The 18,916-nt window shown below is 39.2% G+C and overlaps 1 protein-coding gene across 2 annotated transcripts in view; it reads right to left on the bottom strand.

Annotated features, from left to right (window-relative positions):
• Nucleotides 1-18,916, bottom strand: part of Itch (itchy E3 ubiquitin protein ligase) — a 94,877-nt gene that overhangs the window by 6,282 nt on the left and 69,679 nt on the right. For both annotated transcript variants that reach the window (XM_021192073.1, XM_021192072.1), the window contains 9 exons: nt 17,965-18,036; nt 15,151-15,239; nt 12,304-12,463; nt 11,494-11,627; nt 11,041-11,181; nt 9,204-9,324; nt 8,570-8,674; nt 3,428-3,524; nt 333-405 (listed from right to left, as the gene is read on the bottom strand). In XM_021192073.1, the coding sequence (XP_021047732.1) occupies nt 333-405; nt 3,428-3,524; nt 8,570-8,674; nt 9,204-9,324; nt 11,041-11,181; nt 11,494-11,627; nt 12,304-12,463; nt 15,151-15,239; nt 17,965-18,036 (992 nt within the window). The remainder of the gene's footprint in view (nt 1-332; nt 406-3,427; nt 3,525-8,569; nt 8,675-9,203; nt 9,325-11,040; nt 11,182-11,493; nt 11,628-12,303; nt 12,464-15,150; nt 15,240-17,964; nt 18,037-18,916) is intronic.

The raw sequence follows: 18,916 nt of genomic DNA, 5'->3' as shown, positions 1-18,916 counted from the left end.
GCTCAGTGGGTAAGAGCACCCGACTGCTCTTCCGAAGGTCCGGAGTTCAAATCCCAGCAACCACATGGTGGCTCACAACCATCCCTAACAAGATCTGACGCCCTCTTCTGGAGTGTCTGAAGACAGTTACAGTGTACTTATATATAATAAATAAATAAATCTTTAAAAAAAATAAAATAAAATAAAATTATTTTTTGTCAATTAAGAATAAAAAGTAGTAGAGGGGCTGGGGATGTATTTTTTATGTCATAATGACAATTATGTCATTACTAGTAAGTAGCCAGAGGCTAAATGAATAAAAGACTATTTTCTACATTTCTGATTTTGCTTACCAAGTATGGCTTCTGGGTAACCAATTTTCTTTGCCAACTTTTTCGATGCAGAACTTCTGTGGTCCATTACTCCCTAGAACATAATGAAAGTACAAAGCTTGTTGGTTCAGAAGTTCTTTATGATTCCCAGTTCAACAGCAGTATTGTGACTCAGAATCATGGATACCCAGGCCCTATCCCAATCCTACTGCAGTAACAACTCTAGGAACAGAGGCCACTCTAGACATTTTAACAAGCTTCTGGGCGCTTCCGACAGGTGATGAAATTCGAGAATCATTTTGTTAATGTATACCAAGAGGAAAACCTACAGCTTTATTTATCATTCCTTAGCTAGAATAGCACAATCACATATTTAATAACAGCTCACATAAAAATACATAACTATCCAACTGTCAAAACCTTACCCCGTGAACTCAACAGGAAGGCCTGTGCTCACACTGTGCTCACTCACACCGTGCTCACTCACACCGTGCTCACCCACACCGTGTTCACTCACACCGTGTTCACTCACATTGTTCTCACAGGCCCTGTACAACTGAGCTTTAGATGGGCGCTCACCTCTCTACAACGCTTGTCTTCTCCCTCCTGTTAGATGCAGCTGTGCTGCTCATCAGCACCAAGTACTGCTTCCTTAACCGGACACTACAGCTCCCTGGGGAGCACTCATTGGTGGTTAAAGTGACTGGTAGTGCTGCTGACTTTTTTGAACTAGATGGTCAGGACACTAAATGTTCTAAGTATATAGGACAGCCATGCACAAAAAGTTCTTGTGTCCTACTGACTAAATCCAGAATAACAGAGATTGGTAGTTCTTTGTGTCTGTAACAATGAGTCCTGTTCACTAGCAGTGATATGTCCCACTGAGATAAGGGAACAGCAATGGTTATCACAAACAAGGACTGCTAGAAAATGTTCTGGACAGAGGAGACAGTCACTCACTCTGCATGCTTCCTTCCATTCACTACAGTATCTCTAACTACAGAGATAAGCAGGCAACAGCTCCATTAACATGTAACAGAGAAGATTTTGAAATTCAGTAGAATCCCATGTGTCATATGGCCACTGCCATGACTGCTTTTTCAAATGAGATGAAACAGTATAAATCCAACTTGAAGTCTGAGGCCTGTAATCTCAATTCTTGGGAAGTACTATATGCAGAGCAGGTCAAAGCCAGCCTCTCCTGCAGCTGAGGCCAGCCCCAGTTATCTAAGAAAATAAGTGAAGAGGAAGAAATAGAAAAGAATGTAACATACTTATTTTTTAAAAAATATATTAGACCCTTGATTCATGGAGAATTTTTTTTTTTTATTGTTGTTGTTTTATTTTGTTTTTTTTTGAGACAGGGTTTCTCTGTGTGGCTGTCCTGGAACTCACTCTGTAGACCAGGCTGGCCTTGAACTCAGAAATTGGCCTGACTCTGCCTCTGCCTCCCAAGTGCTGGGATTAAAGGTGTATGCCACCACTGCCTGGCCTCGTGGAGATATTCTATACAAGAAAAATATAATAATAATAACACATGGTATATGTGTATATGCACTTGTATGCATGCCTCAGTACACAACTGGAGGTCAGAACTTTGTAGAGTGCTTCTTTCCTTCTACCTTCACATGAGTTCCTGGAAATTAATTCAAATTATCAGGCTTACACAATGTCTTTATCTGTTGAGACATCTGATTAGCCCTAAGAAGACAATACAAACACACACACACACACACACACACACACACACACACAGACATATTTAATTTTTTAGATTATTTTAGATATATGGGTGTGTGCCAACACTTATGTCTGTGTTCCTATTGTATTACTAGTGGCTGAGAAGCCTAAAGAGGGCATAGAATCTCCTGGAAATGCAGTTACACAGAGTTGTGAGCTGCCATGTGGGGCTGAGAATCAAACCCCAGTACTCTGGAAGTGCAGCCAGTGCTCTTAACCTCTTCTCTCCAGTCCCTAAGAATATATATTGTGACACTACAATTTATTTACTCCTTTTAAGGATAAAATCCAGGGCCTCATGCATGTTAGTGAAGGCATGCGCCACCACGCCTGGCTGACAGTACACTTTTAAATAAGACCTATCTTATTTCTCTCTGATCTTTTATAAATTACTTGGCAAGAGTATAATTCTACTATATTAAGCTTATTCCTTTCTCTCTTCTTCTTCTTCTTTTTTTTTTTTAAAAACTTTTCCTTTCTTTCTTATGAGGCTGGGTCTTCTATAGTGCAAGCTAGCCTCAATCATGCTCTGTAGCTACAGATGACTTGACTCCTAATCCTTCTACCAACAACTCCTAAATTCTGGGATTATAGGCATTTGCCAACATAGCCAGCTATTTCTCATCTCTTCTTTTCTTTTTTTCTTTTTAAAAACAGTTCCACAGCTGGGCGGTGGTGGCGCACACCTTTAGTCCCAGCACTTGGGAGGCAGAGGCAGGCGGGATTCTGAGTTCAAGGCCAGCCTGGTCTACAAAGTGAGTTCCAGGACAGTTAGGGCTATACAGAGAAACCGTGTCTTGAAAAGACCAGAAAAAAACCCAACAAAACAAAACAGTTCCAGGTGAGGTTTATTGTAGGAGAAAAGGGCAAAAGTGGTGGTGAAAGAGAAGGGGGTGGGGGTGGGGGTGGGGGTGGGGGAGATATCGATCGATGGATCAGAGGGTCTCCATTTTACATGGGTAGCGCCATGGCCGCAGGCAAAGGTGGGAGGTCTCATCTTTTCTATATGCTTCATTTTTCCAGTGTTTAAGATATTTTTTCTTAAACTCAAATATAATCTTAAAAATGGTAGCAAGTATTTGTCTACTTATATGTATCTTTTAACATAGCTCTTAATCAAACATACATGCAGAGGCAGGAGGACCAGAAATTCAGAATTAGCCTTGTGTACTGAGTGAGTCTGAAGCTAGTCTAGGATACATGAGACCCTGTCTTATAAAATAGGGGAAAAAAATGTACTGAGGTATGAACTAAAACATCACCTTTAAGTCCATAAAATCCAGGTCAATCATGGCTGGTAAAAACAGGTCCATCTGCTGTTGTGTCTCACAGCAGTCAGGCAACCAATCTCCACACGAATCTCCCTGTATACATACCCATAAGGTCAGCAAATCCTCCCACTGGCAATCGGCAGGTTCCAGTAACAAACTGCAGAAGTCTCATCCTCTTCTCATTATCAATTTCTTTAACAAACTGTTAATATCACATTTAAGGAGAAATGTAAGTCATACATTATTAACAAGAAAGGAAAATGATCATTTCAGATCGTAAAAGACCGTGAGGTGTCAGCAACACTAGACAGCAAATTTACCCATGCCCATCAGAGCCTCGGCAGCCTTCCTTACTGTATCTCAGGACAGTTTCTGAAGGCTCCTGCGAAGCTTCACAGCCTTGTACAGCACAAAGGTCTATTGTTCTAGGGCAGCCTTTCCTGCTCTTTACACTGGCTGTCCTATAGCACACTCCTGTAGTTATACAAGATACAAATGCCTAGCTTGAATAAATTTCTTTGTTTCATAACCAAGTCAAATCAAGCTAATGGAACCCAAACCCCCTTCCTCAAAATGTTAAGGGATTTGTTACCTACATGTAGCCAAATTTTTTTTGTTTTTGTTTTTATGTTTTTTCTCTTAAAAATCTGGGTCTAAGTATAAGGTACCCAGCAGATGCTTCTATACTGTAAAATATTTTGGTCGAGTGAAACATATTTTGTAAGGAATTATTTCTCCTACTTACTAATGTCAATTATTTATTCAGTTAGTTTTTGAGACAGGGTCTCATGTAGTCCAGAGTACCCTCAAGCTTGCTATATAGCTGAGAATGTCCTTAAAATTTTAAAACCGCCTTGTTTAAGCCTCAAGGGCTCAGAAAATAGACATAAGCCACCACAGCTATTCTCTGTCCAAGTTTTCCCTTCATCTGTGAGGTTTTTGTTATGTTGGTTCTTTTTTTTTTAAGATTTATTTATTTTATGTATATGAGTACACACACTGTAGTTGTACAGATGGTTGTGAGCCTTCATGTGGTTGTTGGAAATTGAATTTAGGACCTCTGCTCGCTCTGGTCAACCCCACTCGCTCCGGCCCAAAGATTTATTTATTATTATTAAGTTCACTGAGCTGTCTTCAAACGCACCACAAGAGGGCATCAGATCTCATTATGGGTGGTTGTGAGCTACCATGCGGTTGCTGGGATTTGAACTCAGTACCTTTGGAAGAACAGTCGATGCTTTTACCCACTGAGCCATCTCCACAGCCTTCTTTTGTTTTTTGTTTTTTTTTTTTTTTTTGAGATAGGGTTTCTCTGTGTAGCCCTGGCTGTCCTTGAACTCCTTCTATAGACCATTCTGGTCTTGAACTCACAGAGCTCTGCCTACCTCTGCCTCCCAAGCGCTGGGATTAAAGGCCTGCGCCACAATCCAGTTCATCTTTGTGTTTCTTAACATGAATTTTGTTACATGTATAGAGAATATTTTATATTTTAGTTTTTAAAAATTATGTTAAGTAGCCAGTGAGATGGCTCAGTGGACAAAGCTGCTTGCCTTACCCTGAAGACTAAGTTCTATCCCAGGAGCCACCTGCGAAGGAAAGAACTGATGCCTGCAAGTTGTTCTGACTCCATATGCAAGTGATGACATACATGTACACACACAATAAACAGACAAATAAGTGGGAAACTGTGGTAAATTTCCATGTTATCTATTGTATAGGTATGTAAGCTTGTCATGTAAGCATGCGCATGTATGTGCACATGCACCTGTGTGGAAGCTAGCGGTCAGTATTAGATATCTTCCTCAACAGCTCTTTACCGTGTTTTACTTATCTTTGAGACAAGACTCTCGTGGAGCCCACAGTTTGTGCTTTCAGCTATAGCAGATGGCTAGTACACCTCAGGGATGCTCCTATCTCTGGCTCCTCAGTTCTGTGGTTAAGGAGTGTGCTGCTGTGTCCAGTTTTCTGTGTGTGTACTGCAGATTCAAACTCGGGCCCTCCTATTTTCCTGACAAGCACTTTATAGACTCAGCCATATTCCTAGCTCCCTATGTTAATAATTTTAAGTGGACAATACAAAAGCATGAACTCATCCACACTATTATCTATCGCTGCTATCATGAGAACATTTTCTTCATCCTAAACAAATTTACTCGCTATTGCTCGTTACCTCAATGCCACATTCTGTTTCAATAAGTCTGTGCATACAACCAGGCAGTAATGGTGCACACCTCTAATCCCTGCAACTCTGGAAGCAGAAGCAGGGAGATCTCTGTGAGTTTGGGGCCAGACTGGTCTATTGAGTGAGTCCTAGGACAACAAAGGCACAGAGAAACCATACCTCGAAAAACCAAAACTAAAATAAATCTGTCTACTTAAAGAATCTCATAGGTGGAATAAACATGTTTGTATAAATACATGTTTGTATATATCTTGATTCAATTATTTAAAAATTAAGATCTGCCTTCAATGACAGCACTTGGGAGGTTAAAGGCAGAAAGATGATGGCCTGAGCTCACTACATAGATCAGGCTGGTCTTGAACTTGCAGTGATTCTCCAGTTTCCTGAGGACTGGAAGTACAGACGTGTGCTACCAAGTCAGGTATCAAAAACTTATTTCTTCGCATAGTGCTGGGGATTGAACACAAGGTCTAGGTACAATAACTAGGCAAACGCTCTGAGCTATATCCCCAACCCCAGTTGTTTCGTGAACACCCCCTAACCCCAGTGTTGAAGATTGAATTCGGGGCCTGGAACATGGGTAAGCTATACCTCCAGCACAAAATGAGACAGGCTTTGCTAAGTAGCCTAAGCTTAGCCTCTAATACCTGTAATTACATAAGACATCATGCCCAGGTCAAAATTCATGCTGCTTTAAAGCCTTACACTACATTATACACCAAAAGTTTCATTCATTTTTGGAGGCTAAATGATATTCCATTATACATACACACTACTTCAGATTTGTTAATGCATTAATATGCATAAGGGTTAATGCTGCCTTTGGGTGAATCTGAACAAACCTGTTAAAAATACTGGTATATAGACATATCTGCTCAGTTTTATGGTTTTAATTCTTTTGAAGTGAACTTAACTATAGTGAAGTTAACTATATATTTAACTGTTTTGGTTTTTTTTTTTTAATTTTTTTAAAATTTTTTTTTAAGGTTTTTTTTTTTTTTTTTTTTTGTTTTTTGTTTTTCGAGACAGGGTTTCTCTGTATAGCCCTGGCTATCCTGGAACTCACTTTGTAGACCAGGCTGGCCTTGAACTCAGAAATCCGCCTGCCTCTGCCTCCCAAGTGCTGGGATTAAGGGCATTCATATACATAAAAATAGACAAATCTTTAAAAAAAGAATTAAAGATTTTGAGCATCTGTGATTCATTTTTATCATCTGTAATTATGTATATGGGAGTGTGTCTACATGTAGGTGTGTGCATGTGACTACAGGTGCCTGTGGAGGTCAGAGGCATCAGATACCCTGGAACTGGAGTTACAGCTTTTGAGTCGTGGACACGAGTACTAGGAACTGACCCTAGGTTCTTTAGAATAGCAGCAGGTGCTCTTAACTGCTGAGCCATATCTCCTGGCCCCTGTTTATTTTTTAAATTACTTGATTCTGTGTGATTATGTGGGAGGGTAGTGAGTGCATGTGAAATTTAGAAGACAGCTTCCACAGATCTGTTCTCTCATTGTACCAGGTGGACCCTGAGGATCAAGTTCAGGCCATCATCTTTGCTGGCAAGTGCGCTGGCCCACTATGCCATCTTGCCAGCCCCATTTTTATTTAAGAAAGAAAGAAACAAACAAACAAATGACAGAAAGGGGGGGGGAGGGAGGGAAAAGGGAAGGAAGGAGGAAAAGAGGGAAGAAAAAGCTTAAAAAAGAAAAACAACTCAGTACCATATTTTATGTGTCTGTGCCCGAGTATGTATGTGCAGCCAATGCATGCAATGCCCAACAAGACTAGAAGAGGACATCAGGTCCCCTGACACTGGAAGCACAGGAGGCTGGAAGCGCCGGTATGGTTCCTGGGAATCAAACTGGGGTCCTTTCCAACCAAGAGCAACAAGTACTCTATAAACTGCTGAGTCCTCTCTCCAGCCCCATTTTATTTTTTCAAATAACTTTAATTACATTTTTTATTTATTAAGTATGAGTCTGTGAGCACAGGAGAGCCCTAGTGCATGTGGAGGTCAGAGGACAACTTTCCAAAGAAATTCCTTCTCTCCTTCAACCATGTACAGCCCAGGGCTCCAACTCAGGTCAGCATGATAGGCATCAGGCGCATTTACCAGCTAAGCCACTGCTCTCAGTTTCAATGTTATTCTTTTAGTTTGTAGGTGGTGGTGGTGATGGTATGTTCATGTTGCACTACTGTGTGTACAAGTGTTGTATGCATGTGCAAGTATGTTGTGAAGCCAGAGGAGAATGTTGGAAATGTTCCTTTATCATTCTCCAGGTTTTTTTTTTTTGGTGGGGGTGTGGGTATGTCTCACTGAACCTGGGGTTCACTTACTGGCTAGACTGGCTCCTGAGTCCCCAGGGTCCTCCTAGCTCTGCTTCCCAAAGTGGGAAGCAATGTCTTTGGGCCCAACTTTTTGTCCAGGTGGGTACTGTATATCCCAGTTCAGGTACTCGGTGCTTCCACAATAAGCACTTTACCTAATGAACAGCCCAGATAGCAGGCATTTTTTTGAGAGATCTCACTATAAACCTAAACTGTATCTGTTGAATCTGGCATCTGAACATTATATAATTCTTCAATTATACTTGATGGTTCTAAAAGATTCCAAAAGGATTCGTATCTAATGCAAATGAATTGAGTATTTTTACAATTTTTTTAGACTTATTTATTTTATGTGCATGAGTGTTTTGCCTGCATGTATGTACATGTAGCACACACATTCCTACAAATGGTAGCAAGCCACCATGTGGGTGCTAGGAACCAAACCTGGGTCTTCTGAAAGAACAGCAAGTGTTCTTTACAGCTCAATGATCCCTCCTACCCTTAACTAATGAGTCTGATCTTCTGGAGTAATCTTAAACTCTGGCAAAGGTGCGAGGTATGTGTTTCTCAGTAACAGTCTTTAAAATAGTCATTTCTTACAGTGTATTACTGTAATGCATTGCATAGAATAAGGGACCTGCATATTTTGTCCTGTTTCTTATTTTGGTAAATTCTAAGTAAAAGAAAATAAAATATATGTTGTGTCTATCTATAGAACTAAATTCATAAACAAACCTGCCAAAACCACATGATCTGCTTGCTTGTCCTGGTGTAGTGACGGTAGATGGCATGTCTCTGCCAGTCATTCAAATCAATTTCTTGCATCCCACACAAAAGAACCTGTAGGAATGAAAAGCAACAGAACAAGCTGTTTCTTTAGGTAAGCAGGGCTAAAACGAACCACAGCAATGGCAACAGAGCAAGCATCAGTAAATGCTACATCAAGAGCTCTGTCAGCCTGACTCTCAGTGGGCAGGTCCCATGTGTGGTATCACATATTGAGCAAAATAGTTACTGAGTTGCAGAAAAACCAATTATTGACTTATTTTATGTGTATGGATATTTGTCTACATATGTGTCTGTGGACCACTTGAGAGTCAGGTACCCTTAGACCTGAGAACTGAAGTCAGGTCCTTTGGCAGAGGGAGCACTGCTCATAACCTCTGAACCACCCTCTCCAGCCCCAGCAATACTTTTTTTTTTTTTTTTAAAGTAATGTTCTTTTTTCATTTTAGTATAAATTAAGGGTATTTCAAACGTGTGCTAGCATAAAAAATACAAATACACTGGAAAGATGAAAACAATGATTTTAAAATAGATATCTGCAGGAGTATTTACTAGTGTGCTGGAGTAAATAAAGATTCATTACCTCTAATTCCTTTGCATCAAAATATTGCAAATATTGCTGAGGAAGAATTTCATTAAAGCCTTCAAAGAAAGCTTGTGTCTGCTCTTCAACACCTCGAGACAACCTCCACTCAGCCACCATCCTGGCAAATAAGAATGAAGATTGCATCAGGAGATTAAGATTTTTTTTTTTAAGTTCTGCATGTAAGATTCAAAATGTAAACTTTATTATGAAACCCTGAAATATATATAAAAGTAGAGTAGCATGAATGTCTTTCATTTGAAAGAGGATCCTACAAAGAGGCCCAGGCTGGCCTCAAGCTCAAGACAACCCTCCTGCCTCAGCTCCCTAATGGCTGTGATAACAGGTATGCACCACCAGATCTCATTTGAAAAAATAAAATTTGTAAAAATACTTTCTCTAAACATTTCTTTACCAAAAAATTGTAGGTGTCAACTTTCTTTTTACTCAACAGTTAAAAACATATAAAATTTTTATTTTGTTTTAGAATTGACAAACAAACAAATGTGTGTATTTTTGGCATCTGAGTTCTTGACAATAACTTACCCAACAATAGGAGCACATATATACACAAGACAGACCACATACTGGCTTATAATACAAGTTTCAAAACAAAATGACATTTCAAAGACATTCTCTGACCACAAAACTATAAGTTAGAAAAATAAGAGAAAAAAAGCAATTGGGTGAAGTTGGTTGATTGGCATATTAAGACCAGACTTTTGTTTTTCATCTGTTCATCACTTATGGCTCCCTCTGGTCCTAGCCCAGAAAGGGCCTGCTGAGCTGTGTTTGTTTTATTTAGGCTTGTAGCTCACACCAGCCTCGAATCTGCTTTGTAGCCAAAGATGACCTTGACCCCCATCGCTCTGCCTAACACGTGTTACCTCAGGTTATGCCACAATACCTGAGGCAAATTACACCTCTTTGAAAACAGAAAAGAACCAAGTTTTACAAATATATCTTAAAATTTTAAGTGGCTGATTATTCACCAGCAATTAGTAACTGGTTCCAGTAATTGCTAATAAAGCTGTGCACTCTTAGTGTTGAAAGGAACATCTAGCACAGGCCCAGGGATTTCTAGACTTAGCTGCAGTGGGCTAGCAGTAAGGTGAGTGAGTACTGGGAAGGTATGAACAAATAAATCATAGACTGCAACAACTATTTTACTCATAAGCTTTTTCTACATCTATAGTACTCCCCATAAAAATGTATACATTTCAGGTACTCTTTCCAACAGCTGTTGCATGGCATAGTGTTACAAAATTGCTAAGTAAAAGAGTGAGGTGTCAGCCTTTCATCCCAACACAGAAAAGCAGAAGCAGGACAATCTCTGTGAGTTCAAGACCACACTGATACATAGAATAAACTTCAGTACTGCAGGGCTACATAGAACCTATCTCAAGATAAGTAAATAAATAAATTAGCTAAATTAAATGATTCACCATGACTTCCTACCTTTAAAATCCAATTTTAGGCTAACACTAGAAATAAGTGTTTACATAAAAATGATTACCATAAAACAAACACATTTTAAAAATGCCACCCTTTACTATTATTAGACAATTATTAACAACAAGGCTAAACACTGTCAAAAGAAACATTGTCTTTTCTTCTAAAAAAGCTGAGTGCTTCTTTTATCTGTATCTAGGTTGTACAAGCTATGCTTGTGAGTGCCCAGAGGACTGGAAAGTGCTGGATCCCCGAAGCAGCTGGAATTACAGATGGCCCTAGGCCACCTACTATGGGTGCTGGGAACTGAGCTCAAGAGTTCTGCACTGCTGAGCCGCTGAGCCACACCCCTCTCACACACACTTTTAGGGATACCGCTTCTTACCTGATGTATTCCTCCTTATTTTCTTCTGTCACAAGAATATTGCCACCATTGGGTTTCAAATCATGACTCTTAATTTCACCTAGAATTTCTTTATCAACTGAGAAGTACATTTCCAAACCACATTCTTCAATATTGTTTTCTCTGTACAAAAGAAATTAGCACTATTTGTTACATGTACAATTCAATCATAACTCAAATGTTTTAATTAAATTCAAATTCTGAGTTTAAGCAATAAGCCTTAAATTATAACATCTAATTCAAAGAAGTTGGATTATAATCATATTACTACCTTGGATGCAGTTCTATAAAATGTATCAGACTGAACACTGAAAAAGGTTTGACATACATATCCTTTAAATGCAACAAAACAGTGGCATGCCTATGGTATGGAAGAACTTACAAGCAGCACATAGAGCACAGACTATATTTTAATAAATGTATAGAGAAACTTACTTAACCCAGATGAGCGAATTATAAAATTCTGGATCAATAGATTCTAAATCCTTAAGTCCAACTGGTTTATTCAGGATACGTTTATAGAATGGTAAAGAAAATCCAGTATCTATGAATTTCCCATGAAACAGAGCCTATATAGGAAGGAAGCAATACCACTTTAGATAACTGAATAAGACATTAAACATCAAAATATTAGATAAAATCTCCATTCAAAAAAAATGTTGAGGCTGGGCATGGTGGCCCATGACTTTAAAGGCCGCACTCCAAGGCCAAGGTAGACAGATCTCTGGTCTCTCTCTCTCTCTCTCTCTCTCTCTCTCTCTCTCTCTCTCTCTCTCTCTCTCTCTCTGACACATACACACACACACACACCACCACCACCACCACCACCACCACCACCACCACCACCAAAATCAAAATAAACAAATAAAACAAAAAAAACTAAACCAAAATACACACACACACCCCTACCTACACCTGATGGAGAATTTTTCTCAAAATGTCTCTAGCTGGAACAATGGTACAGTAGTTAAAGAGTTAACTGGCTGTTCTTGCAGAAGATCCAGGTTCATTCTCAGCACCAACACAGGATCACTACTGTCTAAACCTCCAGGCCCAGAGGATGTCACACCATCCTCCAGGTTCCACAGACACCAGGCACACACATGGTGCACAGACATACAGACAGGCAAAAACACTCAAAAGGGTAAATAAATAAAAAGAGAAAATTCTGTCACATGATCTGTTATAATACACAAAAATTTAGTACTGCTGAATTAGTAAACACAGTTTTGTACCTGTACTTACCATGGCAATAAATCTGCCAATAAAACGAAAGTATTTCAGGTGATCTGGATTGATGTAAGAAGCGGGATTTATCTGCAGGCAGTAGTTATCCTTCCCTGCATATTCAAACAGGCAATACATTGGGTTCAACACTTCATGTGACAAAAGAAAGAACCATTCTCTGAAATCAAAAGAAAACTTAGGATGAAAATTTTTGTAGGTAACCATGTCAACAAATCACAGAGCAGTGTTACAGAGCTGTCAGGAATCTGCTCACATCCACTGAGATGGTTTTCTAATTGCTTGTTGAATTTTCTTGGTTCTGTTAAACTCACATTATGTTACATAGGATATTTATATACTCTAAAATTTCAAATAGTCTAATATATCATTATTTTTAAAGACCCTTACCTGATTGCCCACTAAAATTCTTCTATTCATAACCATAATATGCACCCTCACTTTAGAGATATTAAAATGTGAAAATGGTTTGAGTTGATAGAATTTTATTCACAGGCAAGTTTAAAAGTCACTACTGGGCCAGGACACTGGAGAGGTTGAATGGCAACTACTATTCTATCTTCAATTAAGTTCCATAGTGTACTTAAGGACAGCCACTATGCCAGACATCTCACTGTCACAGAGGTGACACTTACTCCAGCCCCAAGATTATTAGAAAAACGCCTTGAAAAGCTTATTTTATCTGAGATCTGTCTGTCTTTCTGTATGTGCATGCATTTGTGCATGCAGCTCACAACTGCCTTTAATTCTTATCCAAGAGATCTGACGCCATCTTCTGAACTCTCAGCACTGCATAACCACCCTCCACCCCAAACACACACGTAATTACAAACAACAAACCCTTTGTTGTTGTTGTTGTTTTCCAGACAGGGTTTCTCTGTGCAGCCCTGGCTGTGCAGGAACTCATTCTATACCAGGCTGGCCTTGAACTTAAGAGCTTCGCCTGCCTCTGCCACTTGAGTGCTGGGATTGTAGGTGTGCACCTCTCCCTTACAAGTGACATCTTAAGTAAGATTTAAAAACAAAAACCTAGAAACTGGTGAGATGTACTCAGTTTCTGAACTAACTCATTAATAAACAGTATTTCAGCCAGGCATGGCGGTATATACCTTTATTCCCAGTACTTAGGCAGAGGCTAGAAGATCTCTGTAAGTCCAAATGTAGCCTGGTCTATATAATTTGTTCCAGGATACCCAGGGCTATGCAGAAAGACACTGTCTCGACAGACAGACAGACAGACAGACAGACAGACAGACAGACAGACAGAATTTCAGAAGCTAGAGAAATGGATCAGTGGCTAACAGCACACGCTGCTCAGAGGACCTGGGCTCAGTTTCTCAGCACCCACATGGCAGCTCACAACTATAACTCCAGTTCCAGGAGATCCAAGATCTTTTGGTTCCACAGCACCATGCACACATGTGGTGCATATACATATACACAGGCAAAACATACATACATACATACATATAAACAAAAATAAATATAAAAAAAAAAAAAAAAACAAAAACCACCAAACAAACCCTCAGAGGCTGGAATGTAGCTCACGGTCAAGAGCACTTGTTGGGAGGGCCTGAGTTTGGTCTCTGCACCTCCATGGTGGCTCACAGAGAACCAGCACCCTCTTCTGGCCTTCAAGGGCATAAGGCATACACATACATGCAGGCAAAATAATCATTCACATAAAATTAATATAGATAAATCTAAAGAAATTTAAAACACAAAATACAAAATAAGTATTTCTACTCTTCCTAATAATCCTACAAATAGATATTTGCTCAAAATAATAAAATATTCAAATTCAGTCTTTCCTTCAAAATTCTTGCCCTTCCACACTGTTTCTACTTGGTAATTTACTATTTTATTGAAGAAAGGGTCTCATATAGTCCAGGCTGGCCTCAAATGCCCTCAGTAGCCCAAGCTAGCCTTGAACTGATCTCCTACCTCTACCTCCCAAGTGTTGGTGAGGATAGGTCATGTGCCACCATACCCAGCTTTAACTTTTATTACCTATTCATTTTTAAATTACTTGGTTTTCCTTGTATTTTTATTTATTATCGTTGTGGCAGTGCTAAATGTGAGTGTGTGCAGGAACAGGTGCACATAGGTATGTGCAGGTCACAGCACACAAAGGCCACAGCATGCATGTGCAGGTTACATGCACATTTCACTTTGGGAATTGGTTTCTTTCTTTCTGTAGGCTTTGGGAACTACACAAAGTTGTCAGGATTGTGTGAAAACCACTTTACTCACTGAGCCATCTGTGGCCCTAGTTTAAAATTTTAAACTGATGTAATCCTGTCACGCAATAAGCAAAGCTATATCTTGTTCAAGGATGTCTAGTTTGAACAAATGCTCCACAATGAATGAAGCAGGATAGAGATCTTCAACTCTCTTTTTCATAGCACTCTATTCTCAATGCTAAGTTAATCCTAGTACTGCTAGCTATCAGTACACTAGCGAGGAAGAAATGACTTGGTCACTACAGGGCTTTAGGTAATCCATGGAGCAGACAGGAGCTGGCTGGCTGACACTAGTTACTGGGGAGAAAATGAAAACATTGCATTTGCACTGAGTGAATCTCTGAACTTCATCATCTGTAAGATTCTCTACCACAGGGTTATTCTGAGGACCAAGTGGGTGATGTAGGTGTAATGGACTTAACAGTTCTTAGAAATAGGTGCCGAGTTAATGTTTGCTGGAATTCTGTAGCTGCAGCATTATAAAACTGTAATAATCTCCTAATTTCACTTTCCTGAAACATAATATTGAGAAAATACTGCGAACAAAGTGTAATGATACCTTTAGAGGAAAGGAACTAAGGTCTGAGTATTCATATATCACTACCTTGCTACACCTCCATAATCTAAACCTTCTTCTCCTGGGAAAATCACCCACAAACGTCTTCTCAGATCTTGCGGGCTGAAGCTCATGATCTACAAAACAACAAAGCAAAGAGAGCTGTGACTGCAGCTGTGGAGACGTCACCACACCTCCCACTTGCTCCACTGTCGGTGACTTAGATCCACGTGAAACGTGCTCACAGTAAGCTCACATTACACATAGAGAAATATGTTAGTAAAGTTTCATACATTTACTCTAAGAATCTATATTTTTATATACTTTATACCCCTCCATATGAAACTTATGAAATCGTTCTATCAATTGTGTTGTGTAGAGTAACTCTAGGCATGGTCAGAGGCGAGCTGGAGTTTTCTCCCCTCCTACCAGGCAGGTAGGGAAGAGTAGTAGGGCTGAGTGGGTTTGGTTTCTGTTTCAGTCAAAAGATATACATAAAAAGCTAACTGACTAACAGTGGCGACAGAGAGAACTCACTTATCTATGGAAACATACACAGTGGGAATCTATACATTATATAGAAAACTACTACTTTGCCTCCCACACTGGGTGGTAACAGTGTCATGTTCATATATGAAGGGCAGTAGCATTACAGAGCTATAGTACATAGGTCAATTTGTTTCACCCTCAGTAAAACAATTTAATTATGTCCCCTTAGGAAAACCCCACAGGGGCCTGGAGAGAAATAGTTTGATATAATACCTGTACTTTATCAAGTGATAAGAATAAACTGTTAACACTTAAGAACCCAAAGAGGATTAATTAAGTTCTCTCAGTTCCCTAGGAAACAGCAACAGATTCACCACTTTCAGGAGTTCACAGGCTACTCAAACAGTCAGCATCCAGGTGTAACAAAAAGCCCACTGGGCTTTGACTGCTGTGCATGGTTATGATAAATACCCTACAAGTACCATAAGCTAGGCACTCAGCTACATACTTGAAAGTCACTAGGCTGCCACTAGTTTGAAAAATTCTCTTTAATAAGTGCTAATGTAAAGGAACTTTTTTCTTTTGAACTTTCCACCATAAACAGTTACACTATGCTAATTAAAAACACCATTTAAAGTAATTTTATCCAGCACTTATGAAATCTGTTGCTAACCTTTAAATTACAAAATATCTTATTTTGATATTAGACTAATTACCGTTAAGCAATCATATTTTCAGGCAGAGGCAGGCGGATTTCTGAGTTCGAGGCCAGCCTGGTCTACAAAGTGAGTTCCAGGACAGCCAGGGCTATACAGAGAAACCCTGTCTCGAAAAAAACCAAAAAAAAAAAAAAAAAGCAATCATAGTTATCATATTTTCTCTTACATTATAACTGCCCATTTATTTGGTGGATAACAAATCTAAGATGAGAGTCTTAAATGTTTTAGAACATTATCGTGTCCGCAAAAGTCTTTCAGTTGTAAGAGCAAAAAGATAAAGGGCTTGTTTAATCATGGTTTGCATCTTGTCACTATAGCTACCAGTGAGTTATAGATAGTAAAAAACAAAACAAAACAAAAGCTTTAAAAGACACTGACAACTCAGTGACAAGAGAGTAATCATGAGAAAGACAATCAGAAATGTGTAAGGGGGCTGGAGAGATGGCTCAGCCGGTAAGAGCACTGACTACTCTCCCAAAGGTCCTGAGTTTAATTCCCAGCAACCACATGGTGGCTCACAATCATCTCTAACGGGATCTGATGCCCTCTTCTGGTGTGTCTGAAGACAGATATAGTGTACTCACATACATAAAATAAATAAACAAATCAAGAAGAAGAAGGAGGAGGAGGATGGAGGAGGATGGAGGAGGAGGAGGAGGAGGAGCAATGAAAACTTTATTGACTACTGAAATTTTATATAGCATCTTTTAACAACATTAGCCATTGTTGTTACCAATGGGCTAATTTCTTTCCTACTTAAAATCAATAATTCTAAGAGAAACACATGCTTACCACAGAAAAGTAACATGACAGTATAAAAACCACCCCCTTCCCTACACACCACATAGTTCATATGGCTATTTTTAGAGCTTTGTCTAGTGACAGATTATGTTTCTACTTATGTATCTATTTCAGATCACACATAGAACTTGAAACCCACTAATCACTCTTAGACTGAAAAGCAGAAAACACTGCACAGGAACACTCACACATTCCTAACTGCAGAGCACTAAAACACTTGGCAACAAAAGTAAACTGAAAAATTCAAGCATAGGGGCTGGGGTGTTGGCTCAAGGGGTAAAGTGCTTCTAGTACAAGCATGAGGACCTAAGGTCAGATCCCCAGCAACCCACGTAGGAGCCTGGTGTGACAGTGCATGCTTGTAAACCCAGCACCAGAGGGACAGAGGCAGATCCTAAGGGTTTCTTGGCCTGCTAGCCTAGCCCAGCTGTCAGTTCCAGGTTCAATGAGGAACCCTGCCTCAAGATGCAAGGTAGAGAGAGACAGAGCAAGGCACCTTTAGTATACCTCTGGCCTCCACACGTGCACGCACAGGCAAACATATCGCCCCCACACACACACACACATAGACACACAGACACACACTCACACACTCTTTCACTCTAAACCAGTGGTTCTCAACCTTCCTTTGGTGATCCCCAACCATAAAATTGTTTTTGTTGCTACTTCATAATCGTAATCTTTCTACTGTTATGAATCATAATCTGAATATGTGTGTTTTCTGATCACTTTAGGTAACCCCTGTGAAAGGGTCATTTGACAACCCCCAAAGATTGAGAACCATTGTTCTAAACTATTGTGATGATGCCACGAGTACCAGAAAGTAGACATTACTGAGACAAGTGCATATTACCTGTTGAAAGGAATCCTCAAACAATGTTTTTCTTGTCACTGTGATCTTTATATGCTGTGGCATGGCCAGTTGCTGAAATGTAAGAACGATTTAAGTCACCTCTCACCATTAAATGGCCTAGCAACAAAACCAAAAACAAAGTTTTACATCTTTGCTAATAAAACCAGATTTTGAATACGAGTTGAAACCCATGACTGCTAACACCTTTGTCAACATTCATGCTGCTTCTTTGAGATATGAGGAAGAAGATTAGATCTCATATGTAAAGTGCTTATGTAATGACTCAAGTCTTTGATTTTCAAATTTTAATTCAGAATTATGTTTTCCAGTTAATTATAAGAATTTGAATTTAAATCTTTAACATAATACTTTAATGCATTCATTTCATGTAGAGTCCATACAGACATCATTATAACATTAGTCATTTATTTAGATATCATGGAAGGAATATTCAATATATATATATATATATATATATATATATATATATATATATATATTCATTTTCATACTCATCAAAGACTAGACATGGAGTTACACATGAGGCACACACTTATACTCACAGCATTCTGGAGGCTAAGGCAGGAGGACTTTGAGTTCAAACTAGTATGGGCTATTTAGATTGTTCTGTCTCAAAAAACAAAAACTAAAACATACATACACAGCCAGGCAGTAGTGGCACACTCCTTTAATCCCAGCACTAATTTGTTAAAGACAGGTAGATCTCTGGGTTGGAGGCCAGCCTGGACTACATAATGAGTTCCAGGACAGCTAGGGCCACACAGAGAAACCCTGTTGTGAAAAACAAAAAACAAAGCAAAACAAAATCAAACTCCTCCCCACAACACACAAACGTTTTATTTCAAAATTTATACAACATGAAAATAACAGGTACTGAAGAAAAAAGTGACAATATTTTCTTTCTTTCTTTTTTTTTTTTTTTTTTTTTTTT

The sequence above is a fragment of the Mus pahari genome, chromosome 3 (genome assembly GCF_900095145.1).
Source record: "Mus pahari chromosome 3, PAHARI_EIJ_v1.1, whole genome shotgun sequence".
NCBI lineage: Eukaryota > Metazoa > Chordata > Mammalia > Rodentia > Muridae > Mus > Mus pahari.
This window is presented reverse-complemented; position numbering and strand designations above follow the sequence as displayed.